General features: G+C 40.0%; 1 protein-coding gene across 16 annotated transcripts in view; it reads left to right on the forward strand.

Moving 5' to 3' along the window:
• cacna1ab (calcium channel, voltage-dependent, P/Q type, alpha 1A subunit, b) overlaps positions 1–20,000 on the forward strand; it is a 164,723-nt gene that overhangs the window by 129,040 nt on the left and 15,683 nt on the right. For 10 of the 16 annotated variants that reach the window (XM_073811818.1, XM_073811804.1, XM_073811812.1 and 7 more), the window contains 7 exons: positions 12–108; positions 6,661–6,766; positions 6,852–6,959; positions 13,296–13,399; positions 15,898–16,004; positions 16,136–16,277; positions 18,877–18,996. In XM_073811818.1, the coding sequence (XP_073667919.1) occupies positions 12–108; positions 6,661–6,766; positions 6,852–6,959; positions 13,296–13,399; positions 15,898–16,004; positions 16,136–16,277; positions 18,877–18,996 (784 nt within the window). Of the gene's footprint in view, positions 1–11; positions 109–1,004; positions 1,102–6,660; positions 6,767–6,851; positions 6,960–13,295; positions 13,400–15,897; positions 16,005–16,135; positions 16,278–18,876; positions 18,997–20,000 lie in introns of all 16 variants that reach the window. The other 6 variants (XM_073811810.1, XM_073811806.1, XM_073811811.1 and 3 more) reach the window with 6 other exon arrangements.

A 20,000-nucleotide genomic window follows, 5' to 3' on the forward strand; every position in this document is an offset into this window, starting at 1 on the left:
TCTTCTTGCAGCGGGCGCATTCATTATAAGGATATGTACAGTTTATTGCGGGTTATCGACCCCCCGCTGGGCTTAGGCAAGAAATGTCCTCATAGGGTGGCCTGCAAGGTTTGGATCCTACTAAACCAAAAATTTAAGCACCTGCTCGCATTGAAGACTGGAATGAATGTTGCTTTTCTTTTGATCCTTTTCTTTTGATATCTTTTACTCTTTTTCACAGTTCCTTTTTTCTTATTTTCCTTAAAATTCATTCTTGTTTATTTATTCGCCATCTCTATATGCATTCTGATATGACAAATGAGAATGTGTGGGACAATGCAGACACCTTTAGAAGCATGACGTGCACTGCCACCGACAGCCAAGTCTGTATGATTATCTGTGGAATGAATCACTCTTAACAGCCAATTTAAAAAAGATAACAAAAAATGATTGAATCAGCCATTTTGTTGTTTTTTTCTGCTTGCTGTTGAACCATGCCTTGGCAGACTGGGTGTAACAGTGTGCATTGTTCTTTGTTTGGGGACGAAGTGAGGGTTGGGGATCAGAGGACTGCATTGACGTGACTGCCATAGTTCACCACCAAGCAGCGGTGCTTTTCTTTGCCTGTTTGAAGCCCCACTGCAGTTCTATGGGACCGTGCTACGATCGCATAGAACAGTGTTTTTACCAGGACTAAAAACCCAGATTCCCCTCCTCCTGTTTAACCTCCACTTGCATAACTGCAGATCCAGCCAATCAAGAGCTCTCACGCTCTCAAAACCCCGCCCCTTGCCCAGACCAAAACAATAACCTATGTGTCTTTGTTTTTCCTTCTTGCCGTTCTTATTTCCTTTTAATTTCATTTATTTCCCACCATCCTCCGGTTTGTCCCATTGTCTCCTCCTCTCCATTGGTTCTCTTCTTGTCCGTTATTTTCTTCGTCCGTCGTCCTCTTTAATTTCGTTCTTCTCATTTGTTTTTGGGGGTCTCACCCCTTTCCCACCCCAACCCATCCCCCCCTACAGCGGCAGGATCAGTTACAGTGATATGTATGAGATGCTCAGGCACATGTGTCCACCGCTAGGCCTGGGGAAGAGGTGCCCAGCTCGGGTCGCCTACAAGGTTAGCGGCAGCAGCCCGTCGTGGGTGCGCCACAGCCAATCAAAGCTGTCCGTTTTTTTTTCTGTTAGTGTTGGTGTTGGTGAGCTGCTGTATCTTTATTTTTTCGTTGTGGGGTACCGGCGGAAGTGATAGTCAGCTGACACGCACAAATACGAACACACATCCACTGGAGAGAGAGATCGGAGGATACCTTGTCAGCCCTTCTGCACCGTACTCAAACGCTCACTCGCACTCATACAGAGGCAAAGGTCTTAAACATTATAATGACATCACCAATGTTAAAGGTACTGTAAGCAGTGTTTGCTCATTTCCACCAAACATGCACATTTATTCCTTCCTAGACACACCATGTTTCCAAAACCATACCCACTAGTTACTGCAATTATTCACAGAAGAGAGGATTTCTGGTTTTTAATAAAAGTTCTACAGTATAGGTATTAGGTGTCATATACAGTATTTGTAAAGTCCTGGGTGTTTCCTAGTCATCTTTATCCTGTATCACTCAGTCTTTCCAAATTTCCAATAACATCATGCAAATAACATCTTGTTAAACTTGTATTAAATTGTACTGTATAAATAATTAAAAAACAATTGCCTACAGCACCTTTAACAAGAATGTTGCACAGTCTAAGACTCGATAAGCTCAGTATAGTTTATTCCTCAGCTTATTTCCTTCCATTAAAGTGAACTGCATCATCAGGTTTTGTAGAACCCTTTAATACAAATATAAAGCTAGAAAAGGTGCAAAATATTTCAGAAATATACCTAATATCAATTAGGAATATACACTGTGTGCGTGTACAGAAGGACTGGGAAGGATCGTGTGCCTTTTTCCTCTGCGTCTCTCCCTCCTGTGGATGAACTCTGAATTTTTTTCATACAGTCCACTTATCTCCCCTCACACATCTTTTTGTTTTCTGTGACCTTCGGCAGGTAACACGTTTGCAGGTTCAGCCAGTGTGATCATTTAGGGTTCAGAAGCCATCTTTTTGAATTTTTTAGCAAATCCACTAGAATCACAGATAAGCTTTTCCACATGTCCTTCGTTTGATTCTGTCAATGCAGTTCTGACCTGTTTTCCGTTCCCCTCTCTCTTTTTCTTACTGTCTCTCGTTCTTTCTCTCTTCAGATCTGATGCTCTCTTTTCTTTATGCCCACATTCTCCACCATTTCATCTCTACATAGCCCTTCCTTCATGAGAATCCTCAGTATCAACCTCCTGGTTTCCTCTTTGACTTCTTTCTAAGCTTCATAAACCCTCCCTTGCCACTTCCTCTCCTTTGCTCTCCTTTTCTACTCACTTCCTGTTTCCTCCCTCTTTTTGCTGAGTTCAGAATAGTATACGACACTTCTGTAGTACATACGGTGTACTGTGCATAGTATGCAAATTTATCCTGCTATATTTGCATTTGGCAATTGATCATACTGCACAGAATGCTGTATCTCACAATGCAAAGCACTTAACTTTTTTTTGTCTCTGGTGTGATTGAAATAATGTTTTTGTTTCTTTTTTCTTATCTTGTCGGTAACACTTTACAATAAGGTTTTATTTGTTAGCATGAGTTAATGCATTAGCTAAGCTAACAATGAACAATACATCTATAGCATTTATTAATTTTAGTAAATGTTACTTTCAGCATTTACTAAAACATTTTTAAAATCAAAAGTTGCATATATCAACATTGGTTAATGCACAGTTAACTAACATGAACAGTTGTATCAGCATTAACTGACATTAACATAGATTAATAAATGCTAAAAACTATACTGCACATTCTTAGTTCATGTTAGCTAATACATTTACTAATATCAAAAAATACAGTTTTATTGTAAAGTGTTACCGTTTTGTCAGAAGTTCAAATATTTTTGCACCAAACTGCTCTGCAAAAAATGACTTTCTAACTTAGTATTTTTGTCTTGTTTTCAGTAGAAATATCTAAAATTGTTTTTCCTAAAAACTAGACTTATTTTCTTAGGTAATTTTCTCATCAAGAAAATACATCTTGATTTAAGAATTTTTAGATATTTCTACTGAAACAAGAAGAAAATACTAACTAAGAAAGTCATTTTTTGCAGTGTGGATTGCAAATAAACACATTTATCTTCTTTATGATATTTTAACAATTGGCAACAATTCTGCAAACTGTTGTTTAAAACATTTAACGTTTTAGAATTAAGGCTGTTTTTATAAAATAGTAAGCAGTACACATTGTATACTACAGCCGTAAGTATGCTAGTAAGCAGCAGTATGCCAGTATTCAATTTGGAACACAGCATGTCTCCCTTTTCTTGCTCTTTGTCTTTGTATCAGTCAGCGGGCCTTTCAAATGTACAAATATGAAACATCTAGAGTCAAAGTGCCATTGAATGGACTTGTGCCAGACCAACATGACCGGTTTTGTACTAGATGTCATCTGAAGTGATGTGTTAAAATTACACATTTACAAAGCTTTACTGATAACTAAATCCCAAACTCTTCCTGTCACTTTCCTTATTCCCGCTTGCAGTTTCCCTTCATCTACAACGAACAACATTCTTCTTTGATTCTCTTTCTTAGTATTTCTCTCTATCCATTGCCAAAAACAACCATTCCCCCTCTCTCATTATTTTTTATATGTGGTACATCTCATAGCTTTCCAGTCTGAAGTGAACTAACCTCTATACCTGTGCCCCCTAATTCAGTCCTACACCTGCTCGGTGTAAAACATGACCATTTTTCCTCTTTAACACCGTAGGGAATGCCACCCCTTATCTGACTTTCTAAAAACTGCACCCGTTTTGCATTGAGAGATCAGAAAAATGAAAAACACGAAATCATAACGAAATCATAAACCCTATGAGAAATCTAACCCAAAGAAGGATAACCCAAAATAATACAAGTGTTGAAGATAAAATGATACTCTCTGTGCGCGGCTGCACTGCTCTCGTTTTGTGAGGGGGTTGGGGAGGGAGGAGGGGGGGTGCATGCATTGCATGTCGCATGAATCGGAGACAATGTTTGGGCGGGTGGTAGTTTGCATGTGTGCCATCACTGTGGTCTGGTTTGGGGAGTGCTGCGTCGCATGTGCTTTTGCATGACCACCGCTGGAACTGCGCCTGTGCCCGTTGGTGTCTACACTTTCAATAAACATTTGACTGACAGGAAATGCACAAAGGCATACATACACACTCTCAATGGTATCATGCGCACACACCTGCTCTCTACTAAACACTAACGCCATGTTGTGTGCTTGTGTGTTGAAACACTCATAAAGGTAGATCCAATGAATGAAAACGGCACCTGAAAAAATGAAACTGCTGTTTTTTCAAGGTTCTTTTTATTCATTGGTTGTCCAAAAGAAAAGACCTCCAACAGGTAAGGGGAGCTCTAAAGCAGTAGCCTTTCATAATATGTCATTATGAAATGATTATTTAACCAGCTGATTCAGGGTCAGTTTTTGCAAATCATGATGGTTGATTGGTCCCAAAAGTATTTGGACACTTTAAAATTCTCGCAAATATTAAGTGCTGAGTAATACAAAGTATTGCTAAACTTTTTCCAAACTTTTTTTGCTATTGCGATTCATTGGCCCTGTCCCAAATGGCACACTCCGGACTTGTGGTCCTCCTCAAAGTCGACACTTTAAAGTATTTTACACTTAAAGCCCTGTTTTCAGATTGTTTATGATGAAAAAGAACGGTTTTGACTGAAATTTTTTTTGTTTGTGTTTCACCTCCAACCTTTACAATGGGTTTAATGGTGCACTGGAACAATCCTTCCTAAAATGCATTCAACTTTCGTTTACAAAGACGTGAAACTCACCGAGTGGTCGGGGTGTTCACTGGTATGCTCACACAAAATTGCTGCAAAATACGCATTCCAACAGGTTTTATCGTAGTTTTTGCCAACTCCATTGACTTGTATTAGTTGTGCTGTGAGGTACGGTATTACTCCGCGCCGGGAACTTTGTTTCTATTCTTGCAATTGGCAATGGCGGATTAGTGCCACCACCTGGGCTGGAGTGTATTATTCAAGCTCTCAACAGAAGAATATACAGGTGTGAGGCGTTTGGAAAAATAGATCCACAAGTTAACAACGAATGCTAAAACAGCTGTTGGAAAGCATCTTTTGCAGCGATTTTTGTGTGAGCATATCAGTGAACACCCCTGACCACTCGGTGAGTTTCACGTCTTTGTAAACGAAAGTTTATTGCATTTTAGAAAGGATTGTTCCAGTGCACCATTAAACCCATTGTAGAGGTGGGAGTGAAACACAAACATCCGAAAATTCTCAGGGCAGCCGCATATGTCGAAATTTCAGTCAAAACCGTTCTATTTCACCATAAACAATCTGAAAACAGGGCTTTAAGTGTAAAATACCGAACTTGTCCTTTAATAACATCATGTAGTGCAGGCTTTAGGAACCCTTGATGCGAGTGCACATGGGTGCACCGGAGTCGTATTTTATGGGACTGATTTGAATGTCACGCCGGAAATACGAAGAGATGTTGCCCGTCAGTATGAACTCCTCCCTTTCGTCGTCTGATTGGTCTGATGGCTCTTTCGCAAGGACTTCTGGGTTGGTAAAGTGCGCGAATCCTGGTGCAGTGCGGGCTTCGCCGAAGACCGCATCAAGGGGGCAAAGGGGGCGCTGATGAGCACACTTCCAAGCGTAAAAATGACAGATGGGATACCCTACGGACTCGTAGACTAAGCGAGCATGCGCAATTTAAGGCCACAAGACTGAAAGTCCCCTTAAAGGGCGCCATTTGGGACAGGGCCTTTGTACCAGTTGGTCACATCTGTCCTAGCAGAGTAACCACTGGTGTAATGCACAGGTTTGTCTTTATTGTAAACAGTATATATAAAGTATTTTTTTTTATGTAAAACCTAGTTAAAGTCTCATATACTATCATAGCTTTGAAATGATTATTTAATATGTTGGTTTTTGTGAATTATTAATCATTTAAATCTTGTTTTGTGACATGTTTTGCTTGTGCTTATGCTTATGCTCAAATGCATTTTTACACATTCATACATTTGAAGGTTTTCCTAAAGTTTCAAAATACTTTTTGGGCCTGCTATTTCTAATTGAGATGAGATGAGAAAGAGAAGGCATGACGACTTCTGATGTGATACTGTTTCTGTGTTATCTGTGAGGGCTGCAGTTAAGTCCCTTAATTGATGTGTATGTATCAACTGTACAGTAGTTTGTACTGCATTTGTCTTATAAAATGTGTGAATAAGATCAGGTTCATTCACACATTGTACTGTAAGATTGCAGGTTGTCGGTCACTCTTTTGGTCAATCATCTGTCAATGAAAGCAGCTCTCACAGATACCAATGAGATATAGCCAGATATTTTGTGGTTGTATATAAGTATCACTGAAAACTTATTCAAGTTAAACCCCTTTTATTAGAAAAACAGTATAAGTTTGGCTGTTTTTAGAAAAAGGCAGTAAATTATTTATGGCTATGACTTGATGAGCTCCCCAAGCCTTTTATCAGCCCACCAAACATCTGATTGGAGGTTTAACTTGCACAGCCCCACCCTCACCCTCTCTGATTGGCTCTCCACAGAGACTGCTGCGTATGGATCTACCTGTTGCAGATGACAACACCGTGCATTTTAACTCCACACTCATGGCCTTGATCCGCACGGCCCTGGACATCAAAATTGCCAAGGGTATGAAGCAAAATCTTTATTTTCCTTCTATAAACTGGCGTTTGTGTGTGTGCGTTTACCCTGTCCTGAAATCGCACGCTTTTAGGAGGCGCTGACAAACACCAGATGGACGCGGAGCTCCGTAAAGAAATGATGGCGATCTGGCCAAATCTCTCCCAGAAGAACCTGGATCTGCTGGTAACGCCACACAAGTGTAAGTTGCAGATGGGTTTGTAAAAAAAGTCAACTAAAGATCACCAATTCATCAGAGGAAAGCTTCTCTCAATTCACACCGCTCAGCACCCTCTGATCAGGCAACACTCAAAACCTTAAACTTACTTTCTCTCTCATCCCCAAAGATCCTTTTCCTCTCCATATAACCAGATGAACTCATTTCCATTTCTGTTTACTACCAAGCTATCATCACTGCGATCAACTGACCATTATTACTTTATAATATTATTATCTCATGTTCAGAGGAGTGATATTATCTTAGCCTTAGCTATAGATGACTAGCATGATGCATTTTGGCTATACAAAAATGCAGAGTAATGCAAAACCAAATGTGACCCTGGACCACAAAACCACTAGCCTGGTAGAACCATCCTCTGCTATTTTGCTTCGCTTCATAGACAGAGTCTGGCTGGGCATAATTGACAATCGTTTTCCTTCTAATGGGAGGGGCTTGTCTGAAGTTTAAAATCATTGGTCTAAACGTAAGCCAATCACATAACGTTTGGATATGATGTGCGTTATGCGCCGGCTCAGCCGCATCGAATTTCTGCTATAAAACACACGTATGATGTGAAAACAAACCCATCGAGCGAAATACCGGAGTTAACATGGCTATGAACGACTTCTGCAGATTATGTAAAGTAAATCGGGCCAGAGCTAGTTGAACACTATCCTTACGGTGTCTTTCCACTCACATCTAAGTGGAGGAATGCCCATCTCTCCTCTCAAACTCTTCCACCAGACAGCCATAACCATATGTAAATTAAATCTTCCTACCTTTTTTCTGGTTAATCAGGAACGTCACCAAAGAATGTTTGCCCACGCGTCCTCCACCATTAACTGTGAACAATGAAATTCCCTTCCATGATTTCTCGATCGTTATGCACGTCAAGCTGTGCTGCACACAGTTTCTCGCTGAAGATCGGTAATAGTTGATCAATTAAATTTTTCCCAAAACCTGTCGGGAGTAGGGCAACAACATAATCTCCATTCAAAATGTTTAACAAACACTTTTCTTGTTCGGGCTTAAGTTGGCAAGTGCCGGTTCTCCACAACAGATCAAATAGCTTTCTGTGCCTTCTTGTCCACTACAAACTACAACCGTACATTCGGCGCTTAGCGTCTACGTCACAGCTCTCAGCCCGCCCTCTGTTCGTTGATTCGACGGTTGTTTTGAGACCTGAGGAAAACGGTTTGAATGGGAGGTATCTCAGACTGAGTACAGAAGCATAATGAAATTTAGCGGAAGTACAAAGTCTGACGTAGTCAGGCTACAAAACCACAGCATTTTTGGAAATTGAGATTTATACATCATCTAAAAGCTGAACAAATCAGCTTTCCATTGATGTATGATATGTTAGTATAGGTCAGTATTTGGAGATCTTAAGCCCTATTCGGACGGGATTAGTTTTACAGGGGGACCTCTGAGAAAATCGTGCTTCTCAGAGGTCCTCTGTGTTTTTAATCCCGTCCGAATCGGCCATGTCTGTGTTTTTCTCTGACGACCTCCGTAAGAATTCCAGAGCAATTTACCTACTGTTTTTTGCTGAACTCAGAGATCCTCTGAGAAATTTAATCCCGTCCGGATGCAAATGTCTGTGTTTGCCCGCAATATCTTTTGAAAACGGGGTTCATTTCGTGTTTTGACCAACGTGATCTGCCGTAAGGTCTTACTAATGCGCGTATATTGTATTTCCTGAGTCCCATTCATTCAGATATGGATGTTTTTTCGCATTCGGCAAAATAAAATAATTAAATCTTTCAATGCATTCTTTGGCACCTTTAATATCCTGATTTCTGGCATTAAAAAAAGATTGATCATTTTGACCCATACAAAGTATTTTTTGCTATTACTACAAATATACATGTGCTACTTATGACTGGTTTTGTGGTCCAGGGTCACAATGAGTTGTGTTTTAAAATGTAGTCTGAATCACCAGCTAGTTTGTTATGATAGCACTGATTTCATGTCACATAACAAACAGAATTCTGATTGGTCGTTTTGCATGTTGATCTGACTGCCCCATCCGGTCTAAAAGGGCGGTTCTTGACAAGAATAAGCTGTGTGTGCTACAGTAATCAGTCCCTTAAGAAAAACGTCATTATGCGATCGCATGATTCAATGTATAATCAGCCAAAGGCCGCATATTTATGCGGGGGTCACATTTTTTCAAATACACCGCACTTTCGCGGCATAAATTGCAGATTTTCGTGTGCAAAATATGCAGGCTTGCATGATTTAATAATCACCGCATTGCATTTACTTTACACAATCGCAGCCATGTTCCCTGTTGCCATGGGAACGTAATGAGGTGACTGGATTATGTAACGTGCACATCATTAAAAAGCTGCAAACAGTTTTTGCAAGTTCATCGCTTAAAATTGCATAAATATCCCACGTATTCCATCGCATTTTTTAAGAAAACGTGCCGCAAGATCAAGGATTTTTGCCCGCAACAATCACAAAAAAAGTTTTTTTCTGATTAATACATTACAATATAGATTACTGAACAATAACTTTTTTGATTAAAGGACTAACCATCGTAGAATAAGAGGCTCACTCGTTTTATAAATATACAGTAAACATGTTAAAGCATTTTATAGTGTCAGAGAAAGATGCCTTTTTTTGCTATTTTCAGCTGCCGAATAGTTTCAGTTGCCGAACATACGGTGCATCCCTAGTACTAAAGGCATGCTTGACAAGCAAAAAATGCACAGTAAACCATCTTCCTGCTGTACTGTTAGATGATTTATTTCCGTTTAGCATCAAGCATTTCTTTCTTTCATACAATGAGTACTTGACCCGACATGGCAGTGCTTGAGTAGTGTGCTTTGGCAAATTTAACACACTTCCCTTTAGCCTCTTACATTTACATAGTGTATCATTATCAGCTACATATCCCCTCTCTTTTCTCCCTCTTGCTTTCTCATAACCTCTGTCTTCATTGCCTGTTATCAGCGGGTGCCTCGCTATAGATGGATCCTCTATAGAAGTCTTTTCACTCCAGCATGTGTTAAACACAAAGCTGGGCTTAGCCTTCAAACCACAGAGCCACCTCAGAGTATAGCCACAGTTAACCTAGATCACTTAAACCTGTATTATCTCTTATCTGAGGATGTTTAAAGACGTTACAATGGGTAGTTTAAAGTATGAAGTGATTTACTTGCCTATATAAACACATAAGTCTAACTCTAATGTGTTAAGCATGTTTTAAGGATTAATTTCAGCATGTTTTAGAGTTATTTTAAGTTTAAGTTTATTAAACGGGACCTAATAACATTTCACAATGAGATTAAAGAGTTACATTTTACATGAACTAAGGTTTTAAATTTATGGCAGCTCTAAATTTTTCAAATTATATGTTATGTGTCTCATTCAAACTCTGGATGCCGCTGTAGAGTTTTGATGAAAAATTTGAGCTCCTTATTTACAAGGCCATATTTCAAACAGTGTCATGCGCTGATCTTTACATTACAGCCAAAATGATGACATCTACTCATAGTGGAATGGTTGTTGAGTCCTTGTATAGGAATTTATTGTAGTAAAGAAATATGTAGCTTAAAATATTTTACCGTATGAGGATCTGACTGTGAAAAGACTTTCAGCTCTGTGGCATTTTGTACGTGTCGGTGTACTTTGAACTTTGTCAATTGTCAGTGGTATATTGTGGTGTGTGTATATATGATTGTAAACACAGTAGCCCCAAAATTAACCAAGTTTAAAATGTCTGCTTTTTATAGCATTACCTAACAGAATATCAAACCAAGTGGCATTTATTGTAGATAGCACATGCATATACACTCACTTAACGGATTATTAGAAACACCATACTAATACTGTGTTTGACCCCTTTTGCCTTCAGAACTGCCTTAATTCTACGTGGCATTGATTCAACAAGGTGCAGAAAGCATTCTTTAGAAATGTTGGCCCATATTGATAGGATAGCATCTTGCAGTTGATGGAAATTTGTGGGATGCACATCCAAGACACAAAGCTCCCGTTCCACCACATCCCAAAGATGCTCTATTGGGTTGAGATCTGGTGACTGTGGGGGCCATTTTAGTACAGTGAACTCATTGTCATGTTCAAGAAACCAATTTGAAATGATTCGAGCTTTGTGACATGGTGCATTATCCTGCTGGAAGTAGCCATAAAGAGATGGACATGGTCAGAAACAATGCTCAGGTAGGCCGTGGCATTTAAATGATGCCCAATTGGCACTAAGGGGCCTAAAGTGTGCCGGGAAAAAAAAAAACACCACACTATTGCACAACCACCACCAGCCTACACAGTGGTAACAAGGCATGATGGGTCCATGTTCTCATTCATCTGAATGTCTCAACAGAAATCGAGACTCATCAGACCACGCATAATTTTTCCAGTCTTCAACTGTCCAATATCGTGCAAATTGTAGCCTCTTTCCTATTTGTAGTGGAGAAGAGTGGTACCCGGTGGGGTCTTCTGCTGTTGTAGCCTATCCGCCTCAAGGTTGTGCGTGTTGTGGCTTCAAAAATGCTTTGCTGCATACCTCGGTTGTAACGAGTGGTTATTTCAGTCAAAGTTGCTCTTCTATCAGCTTGAATCAGTCGGCCCATTCTCCTCTGACCTCTAGCATCAACAAGGCATTTTCGCCCACAGGACTGCCGCATAGTGTTGGGCGATATGCCCTATTTTCAGATCGTCCTATCGTCAGCCTGTGAGATCGGCGATACACGATATTATCGGGGGGCGGGGCAGACGTTTACTCATTTTTTATTTGTTAATTTTTTACTCATAACAAGTCACTTGATGGGTGGACAAAAAAAACAAGAGCAACAGCGTCATGACCGCAACCTTCTTAAACCTGATGCCATTAATGCGAGCGCGTCATTAAAACCCTATCATGATTACTTAACTGTAAAAACATGCATCTGCGCGCGCACACACACAAACACACACACACACACACGTGCGCGCACATACAAACAATTCAATGCATTGGTTTAGTGCTGTTGCAGAAGAATACACGTGTGAAGCAGTGGTGCTCTCATGAGGTGCCTTTTTAAACGCATCGGTCCAGCGGAATGCGATCATATCTTAAACACAATCATATATTAAACACGAGGGACGTGTTGCTACAACTCCTTGAAATGCATATCATAAACAGGATTAATACCTAGTGATCTGACTTCGGACAGAGCGCAGCTTTCAGCACGTACGCGAGAGTGAGAGAGAGGCGCTAATATGCAGCGGGTCATATTTTAAACAAAAAGTTAAGTTTGCCTCAGCTCGCATGAAACGCATTAAACTGAACAAATACATAAGGATTACTACTTTAGTTTATGTTTAGACTTCGGACAGACGCGAGAGCGCGTGCACGTGTGACAGAGAGAAGCGCAGCTGCTAATGACGGGGCGCGCTGGATTTAGTGGAAGAAGGAGACCAAGACGCGCGCATTAAGTGCAGGTACGTGCAAGAAGGAATTCTCTCTTTACAAGCTCTCCACGTAAAGTGAAGCCCACAAACCCTGTGAGGAAAAGCATGAATTGTGGGTGTTAATATAAAACTATGATGATAATAATAATAATAATAACCATTCGCCAACTATCGTCATGACTATCGCCATGAAAGCCTGCCATTGCCGATATGTCTGAAGATCGTCAATACACGATACTATCGTCTATCGGCACAACCCTACTGCCGCATACTGAATGTTTTTCCCTTTTCACACCATTCTTTGTAAACCCTAGAAATGGTTGTGCATGAAAATCCCAGTAACTGAGCAAATTGTGAAATATTCAGACCGGCCCGTCTGGCACCAACAACCATGCCACTCTCAAAATTGCTTAAATCACGTTTCTTTCCCATTCTGACATTCAGTCTGGAGTTCAGGAGATTGTCTTGACCAGGACCACACCCCTAAATGCACTGAAGCAACTGCCATGTGATTGGTTGATTAGATAATTGCATTGAGAAATTGAACAGGTGTTCCTAATAATCCTTTAGGTGAGTATACTTTTCAAGCATTTATGCAATGATAAAATGGCAATGGCAACAATCTAGTTACTTTTTGGGGTCAGTGTACTGTAATCTGTCCTGTAATTTGTTGTTTATCTGTAGTCACGTTTCTCAGACCCAGATTAAGACTCAATCTCGACTAACAAGAACTGGAAGTACAGTTCTTTTGATGTCATGATGACTGGGTTTAGTCTGGATCTGTGGGGCTGGACCTTTGTGTTTGTGGCATGCTTTGTCTCCAACTCCCATTCCCCTCTCGGCTCAGGGTCCCATTCCACCCCGGTCTAATTGTGCAGGGTAACTTTTTCATCCTTTCAGCAGCAACAGACCTGACAGTGGGCAAGATCTATGCTGCCATGATGATCATGGAGTATTACCGGCAGAGCAAAGCCAAAAAGCTGCAGGCGCTTCGAGAGGAGCAGGTACCGCTTCAAACTAATAAATCTGCTCTGTCCTTTTTTAACCTCCTTTCTTACCTCCTACCAACAAATAAAGCATGTTGTGTATTTACTCAAGCATGTCCTATGAATTAGCATTACGGAGAAGATTATTGAGTCTTGTTTATTCATGCTATTAAAGTAATACTTAAAGGAATAGTTCTAATATGTAACCGTAGGCTACCTTCTCAAGTTCATGGCTGTGTCTGAAACCTTAAGTTTATGTGCAGGCAGTATACACAAACACGTGTGCATCCAGCTTTTGCAACAAAGTGATATGCATTGCAGTCAACATAGAGCACTATATTTAAAGATTGTAAATGCAATATAGTTTTAGAAATAATTTTTGGTGCTTTTTAAGGTCTATTTCTTGCCTTATGCATGCTTAAAGAGATTGATTTTGTAAACCAGTGATTTGCAGGATATTTAATGTTGAATGATACAACATGGCCTTTTGTAAGTGTCATCCCTGTCCCTATGAAAAGTTCCCATTCTCTACAGACGCAGTGTGCGTGGTTTATGTACATACTTTAAAATGTCCTGTGTGGTACTTCTGTACCATTGGCATGAACATACATATTCTAATAATTCAAAACTACATATGTTGTTCAAGGACCATGCACACTGAGCCTGTATACAGAGTGGTTGAATATGTGTGTCTTGACCTAAATCCCTGTCTGTCTACCTATTTACCTAACTGATTTCACCTGGATCTCTACCACCCTCTCAACATCAACAGTGGTTATTTGGCTTTTCTCCTTATCCATCCCTGTCCTATTTTGTCTATATCCCTGTTTGTCTTTCAACTTGATGTCAGCTTGTTTGCATTTACTGTGTAAGTCTTTCCCTTTCTTCATTGTTTCAATTTTTGATGACATATTTAATAGGGCTGTGGAAATTCTCATGCATTATTATCCTTTCACAAAAGTGCTTAACTCATTCCCCGCCATCATTTTTTGAAAAGTTGCCCGCCAGCATTTTTGGTGATTTTCCCAAAAGTTTCACAAAACGCCTTCCAGGAAAATTGTTTTCTAAAAATATATATAAACATACAAATATATCAAATGAAAGAACAGACCCTCTGCTTTCAAACAAACAATAAACAAACAAACAAATTTGGGGGAAAAAATATTTTCTCTGCTTATAAACTCTTAAATATGGGTATTTTTCTTTAAAAATACAAATTTTTTAACAAAAAGCTGAAATAATTGCATTTTTGATGTTAGAGATCAGATTCAGAACGATTATCAAAACATACATAGAGTTTAAAATTAGTAAATAACATTTTGGCTTCACTTTTTTCATAAATTGGGTAAATGCGGTATTGCAGATTAACATAAAAAATCACGAACACGTTTTTTTATGCAAATGTTTTTTTCTTAAAGTGACACTTTGAAGTTTTTCATGGACTTACGACACGATGATCCGGGTTCGATTCCCCTTTAGGGAATTTTTTTTTAAATATAAACTTTAACCAAGTGACCACAATTAAAACTGGCTTGTAAATGTGAGCTATGCGATTTTTTTGGCCTTTGATGAAAATAAAACCCATGAAATTATATTATATGACACATCACATGCTGAAAGGCACACTTTGTGATCTAAGTAGTTGTCTTCTTTTCCTTTGCGACAGTGCTGCGGCGCTTGTGGCCTCTAGGGGCGCTAAATGTGAAAAATACATGTCTAGCACCCCCTAGTGGCCAAAGTTCCATGGTGTGCCTTTAATTGACGAGTTAACTCGTCAATGGCGGGGAAAGAGTTATGCAAAATGGGCAAAATGTTAAACAATAAATCTGAACTTTTATTCAGAATCAATTTGGGAATGAGTCACTGATTCAGTTTTGCACTTGGAATCTAATTCCTGAATCAAAATCGAATGAAAAATTCCCACCCTTAATGTTATACTTTTTTGTTATGTGTGTTTTCTTTCTACCCTGTCTCTCTCTCTCTGCTATTTTGTCTCGTCTTCCTCCCTTCATCGATCGGTCAGGTTGATTTATCAACGTCACTAACATTGAATTTTTTCTCCCTCTGTTTGGCGTTCTGTCTAGCCAATATGTTCATTAATGGATGTTGAGGGGCTGTTGTTGGTGTAACCTTTGGGCTACCACGGTCTCTGAGTTTGAGATCTCCAGTGGTGTTGGGTTCTTGTTTAAGTCCACCCAGAACCTCTAGTTCTTACTATGAACCTCAGATCCTCACTGTAGCATGCCCAAATTGTTACAACCACCCATGTTTTCTGGTGGGTTGGATGGAAATGCCTTGTGCCATCAGCTCCTACCTAGACAGCATAGCCACAATGGAAGACTCCATTCAGGTTGGTGAGGGCACAGAAGGAATCAGTTTCCCATGATGCCCTCTGGGTGACCTCTGCTGTCTGGTACCCCCACCACCTGTGTAATGCACGGTGGCTTGTGTGTGTTACCCCATATCCCATAAGTGTGTCTGATCCCAGCTGCAGGCCATGTTCGTATCTCACACAGAACCGAACGCCATTAATGTTTCAGCGCATGGAGCCGTCTCCGAACCATGAAGGGGGGCAGGGGTTGAACGGCCTCCCCGAGTTACCACAGGAACCTGTCAACAGCCTGTGAGTAAAACAGCATATCTGCTTTTTATTAGCTTTTACCTTTGTCTGTCTTAAATCTGCTAAAAAGAAACATTTTAAATTGGGCCGTACCTATGTGTGAGTTTTGACAACGAAATCTGTCTTTGCTTCAGACCTCCAGAGGGCGGAATGAGTGGGAGCCAATCGTGGGTGACGTCGCGAGCCCAAGAAATGTTTCAGAAGTCTGTTCCAGAAAATTGGAACCCGGAAAGACCGTATCCCGAGGATCACCACGACAGCCGCCACAATCCACAGGTAATACCTGACAGTCTGATGGAGATCAAGAGAGCATTAGCGATGCTCTGCCTCTACATTGTGTCTTTCCTCAGAAGCCTTTTCATTTACTGCAGTTCTGACTTTTAGCAGGTATTTGTACCCCATCAATACGCCTCTGACTATATCAGCACAGTCTGTTTTCTGGTCTTCTCTCAGCCTTTGGTGTTCCAAGAATTGTGTGTTTCAGCCAATCACAGCCCTTGTTGCAGCATTTGGACACACTTCTCATTCATACAGTCACACTTTCTACCTCTTCTGTCTCTCTCGGCCTGTAGCTCACCTCTTTTTTCTAATGAACTGGTTTCGTTTTTGAACTTCACTCATCCCAGCTTGTTTGTGTAGACCATGCGTCAGACTGCAGGGGTATTTCTCTGCTTCCTCACTGTCTGCTGGATCGTACCAAACCCCCTTCAGACTCTCATCTCTCCTTCAGTGTAACTGTTCTCTGTAGCTCAACAATCATGTTTCCCTGCACTAGTCACTCATCAGAGACATCTCCTGGTACCATGAAGCATGGGGCGGCTGAATAGACAGCCTTTGGTTTAATGAGCATGTTAAGATTCATTAAACTAGTGGAGGGCAATCAAACCTGACAAAGGTATTGTGCATCTAGTCTCAGATGAACCTCATTTCAAACCTCTCCAAATCTCTCACTGTTCAGTTGCGTTCTGCGAGTGTACTGTACACAAAACAAGTTTAATACTAATTTTTTTTATTAATTACAAAACCTAAATCAAGAGATGGCATCTCTTTAATATCTCACCAATTTGTCCTAGACATCAATGATGGCAAATGGAGAGCACGTGTTTGCTTAATTAACCAAAGCTCAGATATTTCTCCTAAAAAAATCACAAATGTCTCCATCAAAGTTTCAATAGAGATCTCAACATTGTTATAAACTGAGCTTAGATTTGCCAAGTCTGCAATAAAAAGTTGATAAATACACGATTTCAATATAAATTTACCAGAATCCAAAATATTTTACCTGTTCAATCCCAATTTATTTAAAGTGACACTCCACTTTCTTTGAAAATAAGCTAATTTTCCAGCTCCCCTAGAGTTAAACATTTGATTTTTACCATTTTGAAATCCATTCAGCTGATCTCCAGGTCTGGCGCTACCACTTTAGCATAGCTTAGCATAATCCATTGAATCTGATTAGACCATTAGCATCGCTAAATTTTTATATTTTTGCTATTTAAAACTTGACTCTTCTGTAGTGACATCGTGTACTAAGAAAAAGGACTTTGCTGCTGTAACATGGCTGCAGTAGGCACAATAATATTACGCAGTGCCCGTAAATAGTCTCATGCTATTGAAAGACTATTTTCGGCTGCTGCAAAATATCATTGCGCCACCTGCAGCCATGTTACGGCAGCAAAGTCCTTCATTATTTAGCCAGAATGAGAGTATAGTTCCTAGCCATATCGGCCTAGAAAATCACAACTTTTAATTTTCTTAGTACACAATTTAACTACAAAAGAGTCAAGTTTTAAGTAGGAAAAATATCGAAACTCTTTGATTATTTTTGAGCGCAATGCTAATGGTCTAATCAGATTCAATGGATTATGCTAAGCTATGCTAAAAGTGGTACTGCCAGACATGAAGATTAGCTGAATGGATTCCAAAACAGTGACAATCAAATGTTTAACTCTAGGGGAGCTGGAAAATGTAAATATTTAAAAAAAAAGTGGAGTGTCCCTTTAAAGTATGGGGGTAATTTATAGACAGCCGGTTGTTATCGCAAAAATAAGCCTTGACAGTGTGATCAGGACCTGACGCGAAGCGTCATGATAACAGCCAGATACCTGTACATTGTCCTGCTTATTACACAGCCATTTACCTCATAAGTAAAGTTTGAAATTTGAAATATTTTATTTGCTCATTTTTAATAAATGAAGACCTTCCTTGAGGAAAACCGGTTTATTTTCAGGTTTTAAGATAAGACAAGAAAATGGCACGAACATGCTATTTGGTTTAATGATTTGTAAATATACTGTCATATATGTTATTAAAAGACATATTTATATCTAATTTTGTGTAATATTAAACAGTGCGTGTCTAAATGATTTGCGGCATCCGGGTTACCGTGTGTTATTAGTTTTGAACAATTGTTATCTGGGGATAAATGTCACGACTGGCCAATCAGAATCAAGCATCCCAAGAGACATGTAATACTGCATTTGAACATTTTTCTCATTTGTTTGTATTTTTCTCCAAAGCGATTTTAGAAGAAACATCTGAGACTAAGTTGTTACTTGTTACCAAGTTGTTAAAGAGAAATCTTTCAAATCTCCTGAGCTATGAAAGAGCAACCTCTGAGAAATAAAAGTCACCTGTAGAAATTAAGTCACATGTGTCAGATCCGTGAGCAATGTAAGCTATGAGTGCACTTTTTTATTTGGCTATAAGACACATTAGCAAAGTTTTATATTAAATGACAGATGAGCTTGAATGCACATCATTGAATGCCCTGTACTAGTTTAAACCCTCATTGGTCCATTATCAAACCAGATAGAGCTGTAGGCCGCTGAAGCAGGCATCAGCCCGGCCCACATGCTGTTGCTCTGTTTTGCAGACTGTAGAAATGAGAGAGATTGGGCCTGTTGGGGACGGTTACTCGGACACTGAGCCCTATCACCCAATGGAAGGGCATGGCCGGACCATCTCCATGCCACGCCTCTCAGCAGACAACCAAGTGAGCACCTTCATCCTTCCATCAAACCCTTCATCTATTTTGTTTTTTCCACCTTTTATCTGTTATCATCCCGTACCCAACATAGCTTCACGGTTAGTTATTCAGCCTTTGACCGCTTCGGTTTGGGGAACCGGTATGCTGTCATGCTAACATGTAAATGCTAGCATGTCCTTGTCAAGAGTCAAAGGGCACATGGATAGTTGGCTAAAACTTTGATGACCATTTTCCTGCATGGCTGTGTGTGCCAGAGAGAGAGAGAATGAGTGAGAGCGAGATCATCATATGCTCACTTTTAGGAAAACCTTGGTGTGTGTGGAGTGTGCTGTTGACAGTGCTTGATTTGAGGTAGTGATGAGAAATTTTTTAAATGTAATAATTACCATGGCTACAGCAGGCGCAATGATATTGCAGTGCAGCGCCCGAAAATAGTCCCCTTAGCAGCCAGCAAAGTCCTTGATTATTACGCCAGAATGAGAGTATAGTTCCTAGCCATATCGGCCTAGAAAATCATAACTTTTAATTTTCCGTCACTCTTAATACACGATGTAACTACAGAAGATTCAAGTTTTAAATAGAAAAAAAAATTTAAACTCTTTGGTTATTTTTTTTTAAGCGCGATGCTAATGGTCCAATCAGATTCAATGGATTATGCCAAGCTATGCTACTGCCAATAATCAATCTCTGTAGACAGTACTACTCTGCAAACATAACAACGCATCATTTGCCAATGCACCTACAGACCCTGATGCATTTATAAAGCCAGCGTGCTACAATGCATACAAACCCCATCATATACACACACCATGTCCCGCACTGACATAAACCCCATGATCCCTTGGTTGAGTATGCGTTGGAGATGTGTCCAGATGTGATTTTGTCTGATTGTATGAAGGTGGATTTTCAAATACATGTAAAGAAAAGTTGTGTGTGTGTGTGTGTGTGTGTGTGTGTGTGTGTGTGTCTGGTGAGGTACACACTGAAGTGTTATCTCACGAGTAGACCAT

Source organism: Paramisgurnus dabryanus, chromosome 14 (assembly GCF_030506205.2).
Source record: "Paramisgurnus dabryanus chromosome 14, PD_genome_1.1, whole genome shotgun sequence".
In the NCBI taxonomy this organism is placed as follows: domain Eukaryota; kingdom Metazoa; phylum Chordata; class Actinopteri; order Cypriniformes; family Cobitidae; genus Paramisgurnus; species Paramisgurnus dabryanus.